The sequence below is a fragment of the Python bivittatus genome, unplaced genomic scaffold (assembly GCF_059951505.1).
Source record: "Python bivittatus isolate LINGU-HERP-01145 unplaced genomic scaffold, Pbiv_v1 ctg000080_np1212, whole genome shotgun sequence".
Lineage (NCBI taxonomy): Eukaryota > Metazoa > Chordata > Lepidosauria > Squamata > Pythonidae > Python > Python bivittatus.
In genome coordinates, this window is record NW_028277035.1 from 57,756,098 (window position 1) to 57,780,006 (window position 23,909).

Below are 23,909 nucleotides of genomic sequence, written 5' to 3' on the forward strand. Positions count from 1 at the left end.
CTTGCTGTGGTCCTTTTTGTGTGTGGGGAAGAGAATATTCCTTGACTAATTTTAATAATATCTAAGAGGTTGAACTCAGAGACATTCCATAAACATCTGTGCAATTCTATGCAATTGAAGTCCTTCTATGATCAGGACCAGGTAAGCATGCAAAGAATCACAGTCTTTCGAGAACTGCAGCCTAACAACTGAAGCCTACATCAAACAAACGTCTTTGAAAATCATAGGGATTGCTCTTACCTGTGATCTTATTTTGTATGATTTTCTACAAAATAAGCATAATTTTTATGGAAGCTAAAATGCGCCATTTTTCATATGACTCTTCCAGCTGCAAAATCTTCGTGCAAATGCCCTGACTTACATATTTGCGTCAGACATCAGGATGTGAACATGTGCCATTATTCTGGCAACCTTGCATTTTGTTGCAGGTGTCCCTGACCTTTTACTGATACGATTATAGGAAACAAGATTTTGTTGCTACTTACTACTACTTTATTTATGTTCAATAAGTAATTTTGTCCCTGTCTCTCACCTCTAAATAAAATAGACTATAATCTATGGAAGCTTCTGAGACCATAAGGTGCTATACAACTCCTGATTTTGTACATTCATTTATATTTAAAAATGGTTTAAAAATAGAATGATGCAGAAATCAGGGATAATCAATGTCCAGAATAGATGACTCACACAAAGGTTTTAAATGGCCTTCCTCCACCTGTCTGATCTTTCTCTCCCATCCACACCATGAGCAAGGGGGACCCTCTCTCTCTCTTTGAGTCTACTATTATCCAAGCAAGAAACATCTTTGTGATGGTAACATAACCAGTGAGACCCAGGAAAGACTGCTAGATATGGTCAAATGAATCAGTGAGTCATGGAGCAATGAGTCAACAGCAGAAGCAGCAGCAGGCAAGTAGCAAGACAAGTTTGCTGGTTTTGATTTCATTTTGCATCTTTTTGGTTCCTCTGAGAAACAAACAATCATACTGTCTTAATTCTGTTTCATTGCAGAAAGGACATGAAGCTATTGCATGATGGTACTTATTTTTTTAAAGTTTGGATGTAAAGTCTCTGGTAACTTCATGGAGCTGTCCTTGCAGGCCTTTTGGCAAGAACATAAAAGTGGCTCACCATTGCCTTCTTGTGGATGTTTTTTCCATTTCCAGGTCTACCCTGCAGTACTGTTCTTTCCTGGCAGTTCCATCCAAATACTACCTTGGCCAACCCAGCTTAGCTTCTTAGAAGCTAAGACAAGGCTCAGGCAAGGTCAGTCTGATGCTGCCCCCTGCTGAAACTCTGGTTAGTTCTCGTGAAAGGAAGAAATGCATCATGAGCTTCTTAGTGTGACTTCTTCACTGAACCAATTCTGGTTTCAAAAGGATGAGATGCTGGCCTGTTCCCCAACCCTTTTGCAACGTTGTGGCTGATAACTGTGCTACCTAGGGAGGATGAGATATTGCTCAACAATATTGTTGAATGACAGCAGGGTGGGGAAGGTTGGGATAGACATAGGGCTGACGAAAAAGATTATTTGAATTCTATCTGGGAAGCAGTGAAGCAATTCCAATATACTTCACTAATTTGAAGTGCAACAGAAGAACTTCCCAATATTTATTTCTGTTCCTTGAAAGGCCAGATTGCACTTAACTTGTCAAGCAAATTCTTATCGAATGATCATTGACTTTTTTGTAAGCCTTTCAGTGCAATGTTTCAGGAGCTTAAAAAAATTGAAATCATATATGCTTCTATGGCAAAATAAGGAAATGAATGTACTCCAACAGGCACAGTTTCCACGTGGATTTTTTGACATCTTTTGTGGTTGTCATGTTTCAAGGTTGTAGTATACAGTGTAGGATTCAACAGAATTCTAGATGGCTTTAGCAAAATTATGTGACCTTCTGTACATTGAGGTCCTCCAAGCATTAAAAAAAGAAAGAAGGTAAGAAATAGATTCTGTGGTTAGATGTTCTTCTAATAGTGTTGACTATTAGATAATGAACGTGATTTTCTTTAAACTATGACATGGCTTAAACTGTCATTTGGCTCCATTTATCAAAAGAAGCTCAAGAAATCATGCTCCCTGAAGCAATGAAGCAAATAGTGCCCTCCTTGCATGCCAAGGCAAGCTAAATTATTTGATATTCAAGGCTGAAATTAAACCAGCCTGTTCCTATTCCCCTACCCTACAAGAAAAATAATATAAGATTATACAACCATAAGAACACTTCTGCGTAGGTTCACATACAATGCTAAACCTAAAAGTGATTAGTTTATTTTTGTTTCTGTGTATGGTTTGAACCTGGCCAGTTGCTGCTCGGTGATCATGATTCTACTCTGTTGGCTGAGGAATGGAAGTCTAGAACCATGCTTTTGATCTGAAGAATGAAACGGCTGATATTTGCAAACTGTGAAGTCTAGGGAACGGTGAAAGCAGACTGCAATTTTAACATAGCATAAAGTGAATGAGCTTCTGTTTGGCAGAGAAAAGGGCAGATGAATGGAGACTGAACGTTAATATTAGCTGATATTGTTATTGTTTTTCCCACAATAAACGCAAGCTAGCCTTTTCATTCTTGCTTTTCTTTTCTTTTTCTGAAAAAAACTATCTCCATGGAGAACTACTAAAGCTCAAGTGCCTCAAAAGCTAAATGTGAGAGGACACCTCCAGATTTAGCCAGAGTGGCATCTACTTTGAATATAGTCTACTTAGATGGCTGCAATATAGTGGCAGGATTCACATGTCTCACTAAGTCACTGTATGGCTTGTTTGGTTTGGGCTTCTCCTGCTGGTGCAAATACAACCACCATAGTTTGCAATGCCCTGCTTCTACCTTGCCACACTGTATGCCCAGAGCATAGCACAGTGTTTGGATTAGGCTGCTTAGTGCAGGGCTAGCTTTGAAAACAGTCTGGAAACTGCAGTAGGGGACTGTCCGGCTACTAACTGGGATAAACAGATCTTCAGGCTACATGCTAGGCTAAAGTATGGTCTCATATTTTGTGGCTTAGTATACTGCATAAACTAAACAAGTGTGATTTGGCTTAAAATGCTGTGTGAATCTAGGCAATGGGGTTAAGTCAGCAAACCATGGCTGCTGGGCTAGCACGGGGTGGACAATATTCTTGCTGCTGGAGACCTATTTTAAATTGCTTTGGCCTCCAAAGGCCATGGCGGGGGTGTGGGGGGTATGTGCGATGCCTGGTGATCTCATGCTGATGCTAGAGTGAGTGGAGATAAAATGTTTTGCCTTTTGAGTAAAACAACCACTTTTTTGAGGTTTACAACTTATCAAGCCCCCCATTCCACCCCAGGTTTTCTGAGGATTCTCTGGGGACTGCAACCTTTTCTTTTGCAAGCTGAGTGTGGCTGCTTCAAAAGCTGTCCCTGGTTGTCTGCACAGGAAGCATTTCCACTTGGACCATCAGTGGAGTAAAGTAGCTGTCTGCAGATAGATGGGACAGCTTGCAAAGCAGCCGTGAGAGCCATGTGAAGGGCAGAGCTCTTGCACCCTTTCAAAAGAGGTGTTTTGTTTGTGCTAATATGCTCTGTAAAGCACCATCTTTTCAATGTTTGCATTTTACATCATGCCTGAATGGTATAAATTTGCTTTTTACTTTTTTTTTTTTTGTCTTAAGCATCCTTGTTCCCCAACTATGTCTAAATAACAAAAGGTGCCTTTTATCTTAAGCATCCTTGCAGACGGAAAAGCAGAACTCTAATAAATAGATTGTTTGATCGATTAAAATGTGACCCAAATAAATGTTGGACCTATTTGGCCATCTGGAGCATGATTATTAGCTTTATGAAGATACAGCCTTTCTCACTGTGGTATCCAGACTTTGAAACTTCCTCCCCGGGAGGGAGGGGCAGGGGAGTTGGCTACTGGATTGTCCCTTTTCTAACATTTTTCAAAAGTTATTGCAGGCCACCAAATCTGAGCCAGCCATAAGTCCAGAAAATTGATACTCAAGACCACAAAAACTGCTACTCCTTCCTTCCTCCCTTCCTCCCTTCCTCCCTTCCTCCCTTCCCTCTTTTATTTATTTATTTCCTCCATTATCTGTTTGTTTGTTTGTTTGTTTGTTTTAATGTATATTGCTTTGGAAATGGGGGGATTTGCAGGGGGGTCCAAAAATTCAAGATGGCAACCACAATCATGCAAAGCCTCACCCTTTTTTTATGTCTGGGGCTTCAATCACATGGTTGTGGCGCAATAATAAGAATAAGAACAACATTTATATGCTACCCAACTTCCAGCAACTCTGGACTGTTTATACCTGCACCCCCGCCCCATCCCTCTTTGGAAGTTTTCATCAGAAAGCAACATAGAAAACTGTGTGAAGAGTGAAAGAAGAGCAGTTCCCCAACTATGTCTAAATAATAAAAGGTGCCTAATTTGAAAATAATTTACAAATATAAATAATAATTTACAAATAATAACAAAGTAAGCAGTAATTTTTCTCCCTCGTCATAGACCATGCCGGCAGACGTCTATTCTAGCTTGACGTTATGCGCTATCTATCTTGTTTATGCCTGTATTGTAGCAACTGGCTATAGGTGCCAGGCTACCTGGTGAGTAATGACTGAGCAAAGTTTCTGCTCAGGGGCAGAATAATCTTGTGGGTAGGCATGTACAATTCCTTCTTTGAGCCTTTCCACATGTCCTAATTTGCTTCCTTGGTATGAGATAATTACAATGCCAGTGATAATAACATAATTTTTGGAAACCATCACCTGAATACCCTTGGAAGCCTAGAAGCCAAGCAAAGGTTGAAGCATCACTGATACTGAGGAAACAGGATGTGGGACAGGCAGTTACATTCATTAAGCCCAGGACACAGTGTGCCTTTTCATAATATCCCTAGGTCCTTCAGCATATGTCGCACAGGTATCACCAGTTTGCTATTCACCTCATGTTTAAAATAGATCTTCAGGCAAATTAAATTAGTCCCACAAACTACCATGTTAGAATCAGAAATGGGAAGGATTCATAGTTGAAGAAACTTGGACTCCTGAGCCAGACACTGCCAATTACCATCGCCACAGTATAGAAAGGCACTTGGGTCTAGATTAAACTATACTACAGAAATTGTGTCAGTTGATGTTTGTTTGTTTGTTTGTTTTCTTCAAGGGTAGCCCCATATAGAATGCATTACAGTAATCCAAAAATGAGATGACTAAGACAGGAATGATTGTGAACAGGGCTTCCCAAGACAGTAATGGCTGCATTTAACACACAAGATGTAACTGTGTGAATGCCTTCCTAGCTATAGCTCCCTCCTGTTCATCAAGCAAGAGGTGTAAGTCCAGGAGAAACACCAGATTGTGAACCAACACTAAATGGGGGGGGGGGGTACAACTCCATTCAGAGTCACAGATGGTATTTCTCTGGAATTGTTAAGCCACAGATCCAAAGCCACTCCATCTTGAAGGGATTCTGTCTGAATCTATTCCTCCACATCCAGTCCCTGACAGCCTCCAGACACTGGTTAGCATTACCACCACATTGCCTGTTTGACCTGGAACTAAGATATATAGCTGGCAATCATCACCACATTCATAGTTCCAGACCTTGTGTCAATGGATAACCCCTCTCCCCAGCCTTTTTATGTTAGAGAGGAGTAGGGAAAGAAGAGAATCTAGGTTTCTGGGTGGAACTTCCATCTCCCACCTGAAACTGCCACTTCAGAAAGGAGGAGAACCACTGCAGTGGCAGTGGCTCTAATCTCTCAATGGTTGATTGTACTGAAAACTGTTGAGAGATCAAGAAGGACCAGGAGGGTTGCATTGTCTTGACTCTGGTCTTGCTATAGGTGATCCACAAATGTAACCAATGCAGTTTCCATAGAACACAGTGGCCTGAAACCTGCCACGGGTCCAAATAATCCACTTTCTTTAGGGCTATTTGGAGTTGCAGGGCACCACTCTCTCTAAAACCTTTCCAAGAAAGTTGGAAGACAGGTCTAAAATGATCCAAAACAGACAGAGTGAAGGCGCCTTGAGCAAGGGCCACACCACAACCTCTTCCAGAGGTGACAGAAATGCATTCTCATTCCTCAAATAAGCATTCCCTACCGCCTGAATCCAACCTCCTATCATCTCATGGGAGGCCTTAATCAACCATGAGCGGCAGGTGTCCAAATGGGAAGTGGCAGAAGTAACACTACAGAAAGCCCTGTCTGTTTCTTTGTCTTTGAGGGCCTTTACAAACAGCTGATATGAAAGCATGGAAAGAATAATATTGGGAATTTAGGTTAACCTATGCATACTATAACAACTTAGAACTAACAAAATATTGTGGCAGCATATATTAACTATGGGTTTTGGGTAGCCATTTTACTATGTATGGTAGGCGGAGGGAAATGTTTGAAATAGGCTGAAGCAAGGCCAGAATGACTCTGCGGAAAGGCTAGAGGCTCACAAAGATAAGGATGATGGTCAAGAACTGAGAAAGATAAGGAAGTAACTATCTAGAATGTCAACAGCCATGACATGTCTCCCAAAATAATGCCAGGTTCCTTGAAAAGGGTTAACCAGCTTTTACACAACTAATCAGGAGCAAGTAGTCCATCAGCTCATTGTAGCAAATAGGAATGCGCAGGAAACCAAAATGGGGTGGAGTGGGGGAATGCTATTAAGAACTGTCTTAGAATATTTTAGGGGAAAAAAGATAGTCAAATAAGATGGCAAAATATTCATGGAGTCATAGAGGAACATCCCTGTAGTCCCTGAAAGAGGCTGTAGAATACCTCTTGTTCAGGAAGCCATTTACTTGATCCAACCTATTTTCCAACTTTTTTTGGAAGGTTTTAGGAAGAGTGATGGCCCTGCAACTTGGCTTCACTTTCAGCAGGAAAACATTGAAAGATAGAATAGAGCAGTGTTGTCCAAACTTGGCCACTGTACTAGACTGGACTGTTTCGTCGTTGTTCTTGGACTGGGCCTGACATTCCCATGGGAAAATGCTTTTGTTTTGAATTCTTTTTTTAAAAAGAAAACATGATAGGATGGGACTTTGAAGGTTGGACACTAGAGGGAACTAGAAGGAACTAAATATTACAATTAAAGGAGAACACTTAAATTTGACTTACTAATATAGAATGGAGCAAAATATTTTAACATTGGACATCTTGAAGGATATTTTTGAACAATGAACCCAGAAGTTAATTTTAAGAGTGTCTGCCTCTATAGATAGACTGTGTTTAAAAGATGTTATAGAAGAGGAACAAATTTTACTGGACAAGACTGAGACTGATCTGAAAGTGGATTTAAAAATAGCAGGCTACAAGAATGATGTGGAAAAGGATGCTACACTGGACATACAAAAAGCAAACAAACAAACAAAAAAACCCTGCTGATGCCCTAATAATTAAAAGGGATATACAAATAACAAACCAAGAGAGTGACCTGGATAATTTTCCTACACTGGATTTACAAAAGAGGCTTGTTAAAACTTTGAAGAATTTTGCAAGAAAGGACAAGGAAAAAATGAAAGGAAATCAAGTTCTAGGACATTATTTGAAGGGATTAAAGATCAAGATTGTTAAAAGTAAACGGAAGGAATATAAAGTTGGTTTATTTGATCAAGGTTAAAATAGATATGTTGTTATCTCTGGTAACCCTTAATGGACTTTTGCTGATCAATACTAAATAACGAGGCTTTAAGGATTTGTTTATAGATGAGAGATGGGATTTGGGAAGAAGAGATCACTTGTATTGAAGGTGATAAGTTACTAAAATTGTTTATACTTGTGATGAAGGGGGAAGTCATTTCTTTATATATTTCTTTTCTTCTTCTTTACTATATTTTTATTTTTTATTTTTATTTTTTCTGCACCTTCTATTTTTTCTTTTTATTCTTTTGTTATTCTTTTGTTTGTTTGCATTAGTTTTTTATTGTTGTAAGTGTAATTTATAATAAAATTACTATTAAAAATACATTTTCTTAACCAGGGCACAGTTTTGGATTTAGATATATTCTAGCACCCATGTTATCATTTGAACTTCAGAGAATGGTCTTTAATTCTGTGTGCATTTAAACTCTGTTGAAACTTACATGCAGGTTTCAGCTTAATTTGAAAGGAACATGAGTTGTATTTACTTAGACATGTCTTAAAAGAGGCAGATAGCATGCAACAGGAGACCTCAAGGCAGCAACAATTCTTCACAATTTATGGTAATGGAATTTAGTAAGGGAACTAAAGGAGTTTATACAGTACATTTCACAACTCCACTTGACGTAGTTATGGCATCTTCTGTAATAGCACAGAAACCCTCCTCCTGTGCCTTTAATCATCAGGGGTTCAGCAAGGGACAAGTGACTCCCTAATATGAAGGAGTGAACACTCTCCATTAAAATAGATTGACTGATGTGATGGAATCACATCATCAAAAATCACAAGCCAGAATATGATTTGTTTGGTTTGGGTGAATGCCTTTAGTGAACTGGATTAGTATGGATTATTCAACAGCCTGGCCATCCCATCTCTGCTTAAAGACCTTCAGCAAAGGAGAGTCCATGACCTCCAGAGGTACAGCTCTTACTGTGAGGAAAATTTCCAACTGAAATCTATTGCCTTGTCATTTAAATCCATTGTTTCTTGTACAGTTATCTTCTGGAACAACCCTGAACAATTCTGCATCATGTTCTACATGACAATCCTTCAGATAATGGAAGAAAGCTATCATATCTATCCAGAGTTTTTTCTTCTCCAGACTGAAAATGCCCAATACCTCCAAATGTCTTTCTTTTCAGGCCTTTTATCATCTTGTTTGCTTTCCTTTGGGCATGCTCTGGTCTATCAAAATCCTTCCCAAAATGCATTGTCCAGACTGGATGCAACATTTATTCAAGTGTGATCTGAACTAGACAAAACAGAGAGAGTGTTAACTTCTCTTGAACTTGATACTGTATTCCTGTTGATGCATCCTAGGATTGCATTTGCTTTTTTTTTTGCAGCGACATCACACTGTTGGTTCATATTCATCTTGTTATCCATCAAGATTCCTGGATCCTTTTATTTCTACTTCTGCCCAGTATCCTTCCAGTATGATCTGCCATGCAATACTTACCCTCAAGCTCAATACAAAACTGTTGAGAGTATAATTGTTTGACAGGTACTATGTCCATCTAATGAGAGCATAGTCCAGCCCACATTTTGCCATCTTCTCTACAGAATCCAAGGGATTAATCAGATCTCCTTGGAGACAATTGCAAATTATTATTAAAGTCAGATAAAGATGGCAAGAATCACCAGGATCAAGAGTCCATAGAGTCATCAGGAGACAAACACCGGTCAATGGTATAACTAACTTAGTACTTGAATGGTAAGGCTACAAACACTCTAATGAAGTTTTGAGTAGACTGAAGCAACATACCAAAGTTGGTAAGATATGAAAACCAAAAAAGCCAATTCTACAACTGGCTAGTAGAGCTATCAAAAAAGATCTACAGTAGGTTAGAGGGTTAGAGTCTGGACAACCAAACTATGTAGAATATTTTGCAGCTGCTGGAATCATAGTAAAGCTATTATTGTTTGCAGACAAATCTGTGTACAAAAGGAAATCTCACACAACTCTTGAGACTTGGATCACATGGCTGCTGTCTGTGGAGTAACGCCATTTTGCCTTCTGCCTGGCTGGCTCTGCTGACACTGTCACATCAACATTGCATGTCCCACAGCCAGGCAAGAGTCCTTTCCTTATTGAAATGTTAGATAAGGAAACTCAGATCACTTACATGCAATTTGTAGAGAACAAATCAAACGATCATATGGGTGTTTAGAAATAAGCCCCTTCCCTATAACCAGCACAAGGAAGAGAGGGAGATGCCTTACAGTGTGAATGTCTGCTATCTACGATCCCTTCTGCTCTGTTGAAGAGCTGCCCTGCCAAAGGCATCTCTAACACATACATGCACCTAGAGGCAGGTACAGCCCCTTGCTTTGAAGTTGCAAAGAACAGCACATAGCGAATGCCAAAGCATCAGAGGCAATAATGTGTGTCACACCCAATGAGGGCATGTATGGGGCAATGAGCTAGCTGGAGTAGAATGCAATCCTTATTTCTTAGCACTAGATGTTCAAGAGAATGTTGCAGAATAATGCCTGTTATGAAATACAAACTCCAAAGTATAGTTATAGGGGGAATTTAAAGCTCTAAATTTGGACTGGTCATCTTCTAGCTGCTCACAAACACAGTATCTGCACTCTCAGATAAATAAACTTTTAAATGTTCTATACTTGCCTAAGGATAATTTTAAGCAGATGGCAAACATATTCTCAGTGACTGAAATTTTGGACACTAGAAGAGTCAGAAATATTAACTCAGTTCAAGTCCTCAATCAGAAAATGTTTAAATTTTTTCCAGAACTAGACTTCAGCTACTTGGTAGAACACAGAAGGGAAGTAATTATTTTTTTCTGGAGCAACATTTAACATAAGCAGAAAAGAATGACATTACATGACTGTAACATCACATTATTATGAAACAGCTAAGTTTAAATAAAATTAGCATGAGCGATTAGCATACAGCTTTTGCAATTCATAACAAAACCTATGAGTAATAACTACATCTGGTCAAATAGTCTACAGCAAGAAGAGGAGTATAATTAATCAGACCAGAAAGATTTGTTTATGGGATGTTTCTTCTAGGAGTTTACTAGCCTTCCGTGTTACTATTTCAACCAAGCTTTTATTTGGCTGTGGATATATTTGGAGGACTCCCTGATGCAAGTCCGAGTTTTCTACAGGTAAGTGATTTCTTTGGAGATCTTTCTAATCCAGCGAAAGCTTTTGGTTCTCCTTGTGCTCTCTGTCTTTGTCTTCAGTAAAGATGATCTGGTTAGTGCTTTCTTGGGTTATGTGACTCCTGTTCAATTAAGAAAGGTTTCAAATTCATCTGCATTGATCTCAACGAAGGAAACTAAGGTATAATGGAAATCTGCTGTGCTGATTTTTGCGGAGTCTACATAAGCAGCAGCAGTATACATGGCAGGTTGCCATGTTACATGTTTTGCCGGGATTTAAAACTATTTAATGCTAATCAGCAGGACTTCTGGAAGAAAATAAATTGTGCTTTTTTAACATTTCATTTTGACTGCCCTCACAAAGATATGATTTCAAGGAATCCAGGGATAATCAAAGACAATGACTGGGTTCACATGCCATATTTATTTGTTTTTGGTTTAGCATGTGATTTGAACCCAGCCATTGTGGCATGTAAATCATGGCTAATGGCATAGCATATTACTGTCTGTAAATCCAGCTGAATTTTATTCAGTGAACCTTGTTTAAGTAAATAATGTCTTACTGTGAACCATGGTTAAGCAAACTGTTGTTTAGTAATCTGCAAACACAGCCAATCAAATCAATTCAAGGTGGTATAAATTTGTAAGGTAGATGAGCCCCAAATCTTTAGGGGATAGCATTTCAGAGCAAAAGAGAAGGTGGCTTTCTAGAATTCCTTGCATTGGATGCATCATGTAATTTGATCCCTACCCTGACATACCCCTTAGCATCTCCCATAAAACTTATTGTTCATCTCATTTCCATTTTCTTATATATTTTTCTGGTTGGCTGAACTGGGTTATAGCCAAAAATTAAAGTCAAAACAATTAAAACTAAACTGATAAGAAGCGTGAGCAACAAGTAGGAAAAATAATTTATTTTTATTTTTTGTGCCTTTGAGTCAGCCTTGACTTCTGGTGACTGCCTGGACTAGTCCCTGCAGTTTTCCTGGCATGGTTTTTCAGAAGTGGTTTGCCCTGGCCTCCTTCCGAGGGCTGAGAGAAAGTGACTGCCCCAAGGTCACCCAGCTGGCTTTGTGCCTAGGGAGGACTAGCCTGACGCCTTAACCATAACACCAAACTGGTTCTCTGGGAATAATAATAGGACCCAAGCAGGAAAAAACTACAAAGAAATAGATCACTAACTGATAAAGCATTTGATAGCCTTGGGATCCTGATAAATAATCAAGCAACTTGTTACCTGTAAGGGGGCTGGCAGCAGCACTCAACATACAGACTCTAAATAAGAATAAAAGGCAGATTTTATATTGTGTTACTAATGACTGGTTGATACTAGAAGACATTTTAAGTCCCTAATGAGGAAATGGCCCCTGAGTCAGATGTTTTTCACTTCACACTAAATCTCTGTTATCACAGGATGCAGTCAGCTGGCTGTTGACTAAGTAGCCAGGCCTCCTGAGGCTCCAACCTGAGACTTGATACCAATATAGATGTGAAGAGAAACTGTCTCATGTGTTTGTGTGCTTGTCCTCAGTTCTGAATTGTAACTGGTGAACAAGGGCAGGGAATTTCAGCCTTACCTGTCTTTCCTTTCTGTAATTGGTCCGCTAAGGTTTGTCTTTCCAGCACAATCCCACTATAAAAGCAAGCCAGGATGGCAGGAATACATCCAAGGTGATCAAACTAAAGGAAATAAGGCAAGAAGATTTTGATCATAATCAATAATGTTTCCATGCAGTAACCAGGAATTACACTCAATAGAGCTTTCACTCTTTTACTGAAGGTATAGGATTGGTTGAATCCTCATCTAGGGTGATTCTGAGGAAAGGGATGGACATTCAGAATTGTCATGTTGTCAATGAATCATCTGGCAACCCTTGAATGTTTTTCTCCAAAGACAAGCCTTTCCTTCTACTTCAGGCTTTGCCAGTCCACTGCTCTCCAGATCTTTTGGACTTCACATCCCATAATTCCTAGCCAGCGAGATTGTCAGGGCTTGAATTCCAACACATCTGGAGAATGCCAAGTTGGCAAAGGCTGTTCCAACTGATTTCTAATACTTTATGAGTCCTTTTTATGTCTTTTCCCTGTATGTTTATTGCCTGCAGTACATCTGTCCCTCACACATGAGCAGAGAGAAAGTGTAATTTTTTTTTAAAAGATAAAAATGGCCCCAGCTTGTTACAAAATTGCTTCTGGTTCTTTCCTTAGGAATTAATATCTTCTGGACCCTGGAAGGTGTCTAAAATCCTAAAACCTCTGGTCAAAGGTGAGAGTTGAGAACTGTACTATTAAATAAGACCTGTCTTTGAGATTTTGTTTTTCTCAATCAGGAATAAACTGCTTTTCAAAGATCAGAAAAGAAGTGAATAGACCCAAGCCAAGTATAACTGAATACTATATTTTAAAAGGCCACTATTTCTCTTGACAGGAAGGTGAAAGTGTCGTTTCTTTTCCTTTCAATCTCAATCCAGAGTCACTTCCATGTGGCCTACAACAGAGGTGATGTGTTGGGACTGTTCTTCATGATAGGAATCAGGTGGCCTGGAACAACTTCTCTGACAACATCCATAACCTGGTTCTGACTTGCTGCACTCCACCCACCCCACCCCATATTTTCTGTATGATTGATATTCTGACACAGAAAGATGCACACCCACTTCTCAAGGCTCCGAGAAAGATTATTCACTAGCTCTCTCTGTGTCTTTCCGGCTGAAGTGTTTGCCTTTAAAAAGCAAGGCCAGTGGAGGATTTCCATAATTTACATAGTAGCATTACTAGTTAGTTGGCTTATTCGCTGTTGCAGATTTTCTTTCTGAAATTGTTTTGCTTTACTCAGACAGTAGTTTTTCACTTGAAAATATGGCACTTCGATAGCTAAATAGATTGATATACAACTTATTTTGTATAATAAATATTTTCTATCGTTTGGTAGGATGAAAACAGATCACTTGAAAGAATCTAATGCATTAGTTATGGACAATGTCACGGATGGGGCTCCTTCATGGGACTGTTAGATGGATGTCTAAAAGCATTTTCAGATCACAGATGCCCAAACAATTCTAGTAACTCTGCACTCAGTGTAAACTTCACTGATTTAATTGGATCTTGTTCCCAGATATGTAGGGCTATCATTTGATAGCCTACTGATTTTCTACATACAAAAGCAATTATATAAGAAAATGAAATCAAAATAGTCTAAATTCTTAATATAAGAGTGAATGTAATCCAAATCCCTAATCAGTGTTCCTGAGTAGCTTCATGTAGCACTAAAGAACACAAAGGAACTCTTGGCCTTAAAGAAATGAAATGCAAGACTATTGTCCTGTGCTGCTATTAAGGGGAATGAAAAAGAACTGAGGGACTTAACCTGTTTTGCAAAATCTCTTTCTGTTTTTATAGCACAACAATGAATGGTTCAGATTCTGCTGCTTCGCCTCATGAAGCACAACAGCAAGGTAATACAAACAGTATAGAATTATTAGCAACTGGTTTGGGAACAAATAGAACTATTTATATTTTTGAATTAACCATCCACCAGTGCAGTTACATGCACACATTCCTTACATATTCATACAAAGATAGGCAGGCCAAGAGGTAAGCAAACTTTATATACTGAGGGACTGGTTTTGCTAAAATGAACACTTCCAAAAAGCAGACATCCATTTTGTTTCAGCAATTTTTTCCATGAGCGTTTGAAGGGAAAAGTTATTTTAAACCATAGTTTGAGTCAGGTTGATATGATAATAGCTTGACATCCCCTTGGAATTCTAAAGTTAGACATGCCCAATTAGTTCCTTTTAATATTTGCATGTAAATCGCTTTCTGAACAGGTCAAAATTTAAATGAATTAAACAGCCACATGAAAAATTACTTTTGTCCTTAGGGATGTCAGCAGTATCACAAATCTGCAGGTCCAATCTGAGTGTAAGTGAGTTCAGTGATCTGTGGATTCTGCACAGTAAACCAGGGAAACCAGTGGCTGTGTCTCCTGTGGCTTTATTCCACTGATGTCCACTTTTGTAGACTCTAAAAATTACAGGATGGCTTTGGATTTTATAGTCAGCTTCAGGCAAGAAAGTACAACCTAAGGTCCAAAGCCTTGAGCCCAATATCCAGAACCCCTCCAAAAGTGTAATTTTAATGTAACAGAAGAAAATGACAACGTGCATTCATATTAATTGCATTTCCTTAATAAAATTAAAAAATGGCTTTGGTCCCACCTTCTTGTGGGCCTGAGGCCTGAGAAAGGTTGTGTACTCATTGCTTAGGATATTCTATGTTATTAAAGATGTAAAGCCCTGAAAAAATAGCCAACCTGAGCAAGAAATCAGAAGCATGTTATTGATATTCCCAGGCAGCTGTTGCAGATATTAAAACTGCACGCCTTCTGTCATGCTTTATGATAAGTACATTCTTAAAGATACTTTTTCCTCCCACCATTTCAAAGGCAGGAAACGAAAACGGAATGAAAAAGCAGAAGTGCAAGAAGAAAGTGAGGATGAAACTTCTTTGGGGGAATTAACAGAGAGTCAGCAACAAGGTAAAACAAACTGGCCCTTATGTTTATCTTACCAAGAGTGAGGCCTCAGAGACCTAATGGGCGCCCTTAGCTGACAGATTGCAGAGCAGAGTTCAGGGGCAAGGTACAAGTGAGCGGACTCATTCACACTCACGTTCATCTCTCTTCCCTCCCTTCCCAGAAAGCAGGGTTGTGCCAAGGGAGAGAAAAGAGACAAAAACTTCCTTCCTCATGGCTATCAAATCAACAATCAGCTCCCTGCGGGTGGAAAGCAGCAATTTTCAGTGGTATCTTTTGGAGGGGAAGCCTAAGCCCCCCCCCAACTCAACATCAAAAATCATGAGTAGTAAGATTGAGAAGATGGAACAAGCAACAGCGGTTTCTTCCCTTTTTGAGCAATATATTGTGGGTTGCTGGTTTCCTGCTGTGATTAACAACAGAAAGAAACATAGTCTGTTCCTTTCCAGGCCGTTGACTATGTAGAAAAGGGGGTGCCCATCATTTCTGCAGGGAACTTGTGTGTACAAATATACACATATGCATTCACGCACACACACATATGCCCTTTCTGAAAACGGCAGGGAAGTCATATCCACATAACCTCATAACCGTATGGGAACTGTCTCAAATATTTTTGCATACACTCTTGCAAAAAGGGTGCTAGAACAGCCCAGACGCATATTCACTCTTTCCCTTCCTAGAATCTGGCCCTAAGTAGCACTTCAGAAGGATTCATCTTTTCTGCAAATCCAGATGGCTGCTGCTTTGCTGAAATCCTTTTTCTTCGTTTTCAAATCAGGCTTTTCCTAGTAAGCACTTCCACAAATGGGCTTCCTCTGAAAACAGGCCAGATTTCTATCCTTCTCATCATGAGGACTTACGTTTTGAAGATTTAAGAAGACTGAACAAATTTAAAAAAAAGAAAAAAAAGGATGACTGGAGTAATACAGTTTCATTCATATGAAAATCTTTCTGTTACTTCTCAACTCCTCATTGTTCGAAAAGCCTCCATGCTTTAATACCAACATCAGTTGGAGCAAGCTTGAATTTGAACAAACATGCACTCATTTTGTCAATTTTGTGTATTTCTGTCATTTTAGATCTGTCCAGTGAAGTTATTCCATACACTGAAACAGGTATGAGGCTCAAATCTCCAGCTGTGCTGTTTGTTAAAGAACCTGAGGGCTTCTAGGCAAGCCCAACCCTTTTACCTCCTCCTCGCCACCTTTGGCATTCCCATTTTTGGGCGTCTCCCATCTCCTTCTGATTTAACTAGCATGCTGAGAGACCAAGAGGACAATGAAGGGAAGGCATTTGGAAGTGAATTCTGGTTGCCTGCTCCCTCTGCCAATGCAAATAACCAAGCAGCAAAGCAAGGTGGAAGAGCAGTATAGCCCAGAAGCTCAAAGTTTCAGCCCTGAATCTCCTGCAGGGGTGTGGCTCTGGAAGGATGCTCCGCCTTCTAGAGATACTGGACTACAATTACTCCCACCCTCAGCTTGGCCCCGGAGCAAGGGCACTTAACCCGCAGCTTATCTGGAGGATAGCAAATTGGGGAAAGCTGCCCAATAGGTATTAATTCTTGACACCATCCCCGATCACAGCCTTCTGTTACTGGGCACATTCACTTAAATAAGTGTAACAAAACCCCGCCACAGCTATTTTTAATGAAAAAGAAAAGAGCAGCAAAGTGGAATTCGGAGCAGAAAAGTTGCTGATGGGTAAAGGACTAACCTCCACCCCAGCTCTACTTTGCTGTTCAACTGCTATACAGGATCTGTGATGGTGCTAATGAATCTGGTTTTGCAGCCCAACCAGAGGATGAAAGGCAGGATTGCTTCCGGGGAGAAGAGGGTATGAGATGCAAGGACCACGTAGAAAGAAAAGGTGGCGGAGCTTCTGAGAACCTGGTCTAATTATGCTGGGAGAATGGTTTCAGTACACTTTTATGAGGGAGGAAATTGAACATGAACCTGCAGGAGGTTCACAAAATCTCATGAATTTCTATCATCAAAACATTTAACTCATGGTCATATCACTTCTGTATCAAGTCCAACCAAGCTGTGAGAAGCCTACAAAAGAACTGAACATTCATTTTATCCACAGGCAGTATAATTCCATAACATACTGTAAAATGTCTTAAGCATCTGGTGAAAATCCAGAATGAGTTAAAAACTAAGGACCAAATCACATATTACCATTTTTGGTTGTTGTTTCATCACAGACTTTCATCACAGATTACAGAACTGCTTAGCTGAAAATGTTTAATGTTTTTGGCAGACAACTGAGATCAGATAAAAGATGAGGTTGTCATTTATTTGTTTATATGAAAGTGACACATGAGTATTATAACCAAGGCATTATAAAAGCTAGATTTTATTTTATTTTTTAACTTTCTGCTTCAAGTCTCTCATGGCTCCCTCTAGTCTGCAAGCAAGGCAAGAGTCCTTGGTGCTCTCTGTGCTTGGCTGTTTGCTTGCAGACATTTTGTTACTTAACTAGGTAAAATCATCAGTGCTAGTGAATGTGGGGTTTGCTCCCTATTTATTTGGAGGACAGTTGCCTGTCCTTCCAGTGTTGGTGGAGATGTGGTTTTCTCCTTGGTAGTTTCTTTAATGTTGTTGTTGTTCAGTCGTTAAGTCATGTCCGACTCTTCCCCATGAACCATATTGCGCCAGGCCTTCCTGTCCTTCACTGCCTCCCTGAGTTTGCTCAGTTTCATGCTCATGGCTTCAGTGATGCTATCTAACCATCTCATCCTCTGCCGCCCTCTTCTCCTTTTGCCTTCAATCTTTCCCAGCATCAGGGTCTTTTCCAAAGAGTCCTCTCTTCGCAAGTTTCTTGAATTGGGTATTGCTTTTCTGCTTGATTGTTTGTCTGGTGTTAACTCTCTAGTGCAGTGTTTCTCAACCTTGGCCACTTTAAGAGGTGTGGACTTCAACTCCCAGAATTCCCCAGCCAGCATGGTTGGCTGGGGAATTCTGGGAGTTGAAGTCCACACCTCTTAAAGTGGCCAAGGTTGAGAAACACTGCTCTAGTGGTTACTGCAACCAAGGTTTTGTTTTGCTTTTTGCATATTTTAAAAGATAATACTGCTATATGAGTCAGTGAGTTACAATCACAACACGCTGATGAACAAGAAAAGTTATATTTCACAATTATCAAATCTTAGTGGTTGAAAAAACTTTCTATATAACCCACACATCTTGGCATGCACACATTCTAAACATATCAGACTTGTGGATTCTAAAGAGTTTTTTTGAGTAAAAGCCTAGATTATTGAGCTCCAACAATATATACCTTCAAAACTAAAGATTCTGAGCTTAAGAAAGTTTGTGTTTCAGAGCTAAAGAAAGCTAATGGCCATCCAACACAAGAATTCTAGGTAGCCTAAGGTTTTTGTTTAATGTTACCAATATAATGATATTTGGAATTATTTTGTTGCAGTGAATATTAAACAATCTATTTTATTTAAGAAAGCAGTAAACAGAATACCACTGAAAATAAAAATAATATATAATGAAAAACACATACCACACCCAATATTCAGAATGAATAACTAGATGGAAATACATTTCAGTTTGATTATAGTTCCTCCAAAAGAATCTAAGAAAAAATAATTAATGCATTCATAAGAGGGTGTAGTACTATATAGGAATTGTTTAATAGGTGATTCTTGAAGACTAGTCAAAAATAAATTTAAAGGGAGTTTTATTCCATAATGACTCATCAAAACCCAATTTCAAATTCTTTTCCTATACTTTTTAAAGATCATCAAGAGAGCCTGTTTTTATATAAGAGGTTTGTAGAATATGAATAAGTTCTTCTGATTTTAAATGAGGTGAATATACATCGTTTTTCAGATTTTGTCAGTGTTCTTGACCAGTAGGATCTCAAGCTATTAAGAAGAAATTATTGTACATTTTTGAGAAGATAGACTTTGCAGGATTAGAGTCTTGATTATTGATGGAAAACCTATTTCTGCTGGGTATATTCTGCAAAAGATTTGGTCACAAACTCCAGCATGATCTCTAACAATAGTAGGAATCCTTGGTGATCCGTTACAAACCATCAGCAATCTCTCCAGATCTTTCTTTGTTTCTTATTTATGCAAAAAATGTCATATGGCCTTACTTCAAATAGCTCAAGGCAGCTAAGAGAACTACCATCTTCTGCTCTGCAACTCTACTGTAATAAACATGATATGCAAAACTGAATCCTTTTTTGAACAAAGAAATGCCTTTTTAAAATGCACATTTGTTGTTTACCAGAGAATACAAGGACAGAAGGAACACCTGCAATTGGTAACTATGACTGTTTAAAATTCTGTTTTCTTCTGCACAATATGTATTTTTCTTTCGTATCATATGTTAGTTATTTGTGTAAGATATGAAAGCTTAAGCACCTGTGGCTGATGGTTTCCCATCAGAAGGGACATCAAACAAAAAAACAAAAATATTGTATGTATCTCAAATGTTGGCTCTTTTGGAGGAACAGTTGATGGGACAGATTCTCCAACTTACCTTCTCTGTGACCACAGGTGCAGCCATAGGAAATAGAGAAGTTTGTTCTTAGTGCTGTTCACCCAATTAGCCAAGGGAGCTCTGTGAATCCTCTTGATTTATAGGAACAGAAAGTGTCTGTACAGTAATTGATAGAAGCCAGTAGAAAGGTTCAGTTGCTGCCTTTGCTTCACTGATGTCTAAAATTCTAAAATAGTTCCTAACAATAATTCCTCTTCCTGTATTAGAAATTCCAGGGAGTGGAGCCTACTTGATAAATCCAGGCAGCATCTTCATTGTAATGTGTAGCACATTGTTTTGTTCCTATCCAATACCTGCGGATAAACAGATATTTCTCAGCTTCAATGCCTTAATTGAAGTAAAAGTGTTTTTTTTGGGGGGGGGGGTGTCAAGCTATACATTTTAATTCAAATTTCATTTCTCACAGTGTGTGAAAATGGTATCTGTCACCCAACCCACCAACCAAGATGGTGGATTCCAGGGATTCGGAAAGATGGTAAGAATTTAACTGATTGCAAACTTAAATCACAAAATCTTCTCATTAAGAGGCAAGGCTAAAGTCCAGATAATTAGATTTCTATCCTAGAGTGGCATAGCTAAATAATAAATAAGAAATTGATATCTTGTATTTTCCCTATATACAACATTATCATAGTTAAAGTGCAAATCACATCCATGCAAAGATGCTTTTTCCCTAACTAAATAATCATAGATTTTTAGACTGAAAACATTTAGCAACTGATCAGCAAATATCCTATTTTTAATATGTTTGCAGCTCAGGCTACCTACCTATGTGTCAGCGGAATATAGTCCCATACTGTGTAATCTTGATCACCTGACTCAAGTTCTTTTCTGCTTAATGTACATGGGAAAGCATTTTCTTTGTTGACACTGAATAAAGTTAGTTAAGTTATTGACTGCTGTTTAAATTATGAAAATATATTATGCATATATGTATGTGTTTGTATGCATGTGTGTGTGTGTGTGTATACACACGCACATGCACACACACTGTATGTGCTCAGACAAGTTCCAGTATTAGGCCTTTGTTTTCATAGGAATATCTGAAATTATAGCCATTAAATTAGAGCCTTGAATATTATTTTCTTTCTTTTTTTCAGATGAATTCTTCCATTTTGTCATTGTTTGTTTCGCCACTGGAATGTTATTAGTTTGCTATTACAAATACAACAGTAAGTTAATATTAAAATCTATTGATTTCATGTGGAGAAAGAGGGAGCAAAATTTAATCTTTCTTTCTTTCTTTCTTTCTTTCTTTCTTTCTTTCTTTCTTTCTTTCTTTCTTTCTTTCTTTCTTTCTTTCTTTCTTCAGACTGGATAGTTTCCCTTGGAATCGGCTTGATGACCTTCGCAGCCTTAGAAACAACAGGAATATATTTTGGCCTTGGTCAGTGTTTCATCTGTATTGGTTCATACAATAGTAAAACAAACTGGCTTATATTCATAATTTAAGATATCACTATGATTGAAACAGCAATTGTTCAGTAACTCAAACTGCAATTGTCTGTAATAGAGATATATTATTTACCTACTTGGTTGCTTTTCTGACAGCAAACTCTTGTTTGTTTTCCACTAGTGTACCGCATTCGAAGTGTCCTGGAAGCTTTTATCCCCCTTATTCAAAGAGTCAAAATGCCTGGTAATTCTGTTCTTTTATTGTTTCTTTTTGAAACCCTGTGCAACTTTCAGGCTCATACTGAGAACAAGGCCTTACGGTGAAGAAATGTCTTCCACTGTCATGGGCAGATGGGACCCATAACAGGAAAGGGGTGGAGCTTCAATTGCATGGCTGTGGCCCCCACCTTGACTTTTTTGATACACCCACACACATACCCTTCGTGCATACCCCACCACATGTGTGGCTAAAGGATGAGTACCCATCGCTGCATCCAAAGGCTGCGTGTGATTCCTTTCTGCTTCAAAATGGCTTCAAAGAAAACAAAGATCTGCTAAAATCTTAACCCCCACATAAATCTACACATTCCATTCATATGACAGACTACTCTGTAAATCAGATTGGAAGTTTACGGTTCTATAATTTAAGTTTAACATGCTTCCATTTTAAAACCGAGTCCCTTCCACCTTGACAATAGTGAGAGAGCAAGCAGAGAAGCCTGGGGACAAACTCACCAAAAGATTGCCCTGTTCTAGCTTCAGCCCTTAAGATAAAAGATTGTTCTACTTTGAGAAATATTGGGAGAATATGAATGAATTCCCATTTTGTACAATCCAAATATGATTTGTTTGGATTGGATTTAGCATCATTTGTAAAGAAGGCCACTGTGGTTTGTAAATCCTGGTTTATGTCTTAGCTGGTTTGCAGATTCAACCAAGTTTATTCCATAAACTCTGGCTACACAAACCTCAGTTTAGAGCAGTGCAGAAACCCAACCTAAGTGAAATGCTTACTAAATGAACATCTAAATTTCACTTTTGCTGCATTTCAGCAAAGATATATTAATAAGTAATTAAAAATTAATCTTTGTGATCCATTTTGTTGTTGTTGTTGTTTTGTAGGGTTCAGAAAGGTTAACTAAGCCAGAAATCTCAAGACCACTGAATAAATTCTGTTTGTTTTCGAGACTGCAGTGACAACTATAATAATATGCAAACAGTATAAATGTCAGGGCTAAAGAATTGAGCTATGAGGACTGCAGCTGGCAAGAGGGAGATGAAGAGCTTGGGGCCAGCCAACACAGGGCAGGTGCCATCAACAACTCCAATAACCTGGGAGCCCTTCAAGGAAACGGCTGGAGGAATCAACTCAGGATTTAAACCTTGGGACATGCATATAATATAGCTAGACTTTCATACTCTTTAGAAGCTGTTCTTTATCATTACTAGAGCTGCTTAGTACCTGCAATAAAGTTACTTATCTGTCCAAGACTTGTCCTTGAATTTTTTGCTAAGTTTCTGAGTGTGTGTCTGTGTTACTGGAGAGGGATTTATTGTGGTGCAGCTCTATCAGTTACAGTGTCTGTTCTCTTCTCCTGATGGGACAATGTGGTACTGCCAGAGAGTGATAAGGGGCATTTATTTAAAAATGATAACTCAGCATTAGCATTAGTACAGGTAGTCCTTGCTTAACAACCGCCCTGTTTAGCAACTGTTCAAAGTTATGATGGTGCTGAAAAAGTAACTTTAAGACAAGTTCTCACACTTACGACCAGCGCAGCATCCCTTGTGGTCACATAGTCAACATTCAGGCACTTTGCAACTGGCAGGCATTTACGACCATTTCAGCATCCCACAATCATGTGGTTACCATTTGCACACTTCACAGCCAGCTTCCAACAACCAGAGCCAATGGAGAAACCATAAATAAAATTGCAAGTTGCAGTCATGTGATGGGTGATTCATTTAATGATTGCAGTGGAAGTGAGGTCATAAGTCTGACATGGTCACGTGATGTCTCACTTAAACCACATTGCTTAGTGATAGAGTTGCCAGTCCCAATTGTGGTTGTTAAGCGAGGACTACCTGCAGTTATTTTGAAGTAAAAATCCCAGCATCTATCCATTTAATCAGTTTTTAATCAGTTTCAAGGATTGAATTACAGGTGGTCCTTGTTTAATGACCACTTGTTCAGCAACCGTTTAAACTTGCAGCAGCGCTGAACGAGTGATACCTATGACTGGTCCTCAAAGTTCTGGCCATTGCAGTGCTCCCTGTGGTCACGTGATTGCAATCTGGGCACTCGGCAACTGGCACAGATTTCTGACCATCACAGAGTCCCATAGTCACATTATGACAATTTCTGATCTTCACTGCTGGCTTCCCACAAGCAAAGACAATGGGAAAGCTGGCAGGAAGTCAGCAGTTGTGATCACGTGAGGTTCTCTCTTAACAATGGTAACTGGGGACTGATGGAACTGCCATCGCTAAGCAGCGCGATCACATGATGTTGTGCTTTACAACTTCATTGCTTAGTGATGGAAATACTGGTCCCAATTACGATCATTAAGTGAGGACTACCTGTACCCCCTAGCAACAACTGAGCATGAGAAAAAGGATTAAAACACAGTTATCCTGATATCATATACCACAATATATGGATTATCAGGAAGCATATCAGAGCAATTATATTTTGAACCT

At 39.1% G+C, this 23,909-nt stretch overlaps 1 protein-coding gene across 1 annotated transcript; it reads left to right on the plus strand.

Moving 5' to 3' along the window:
* The first annotated feature begins 10,446 nt into the window (after nucleotides 1-10,446).
* TMEM40 (transmembrane protein 40) lies at nucleotides 10,447-22,689 on the plus strand. The gene is made up of 11 exons (XM_025163999.2): nucleotides 10,447-10,751; nucleotides 12,960-13,017; nucleotides 14,151-14,206; nucleotides 15,199-15,291; nucleotides 16,371-16,406; nucleotides 19,542-19,574; nucleotides 20,221-20,289; nucleotides 20,915-20,986; nucleotides 21,127-21,201; nucleotides 21,391-21,453; nucleotides 22,332-22,689. The coding sequence occupies exons 3-11, from the start codon at nucleotides 14,158-14,160 to the stop codon at nucleotides 22,349-22,351; spliced, it is 510 nt and encodes a 169-aa protein (XP_025019767.1). The 5' UTR covers nucleotides 10,447-10,751; nucleotides 12,960-13,017; nucleotides 14,151-14,157; the 3' UTR covers nucleotides 22,352-22,689.
* The last annotated feature ends 1,220 nt before the right edge of the window (nucleotides 22,690-23,909 follow it).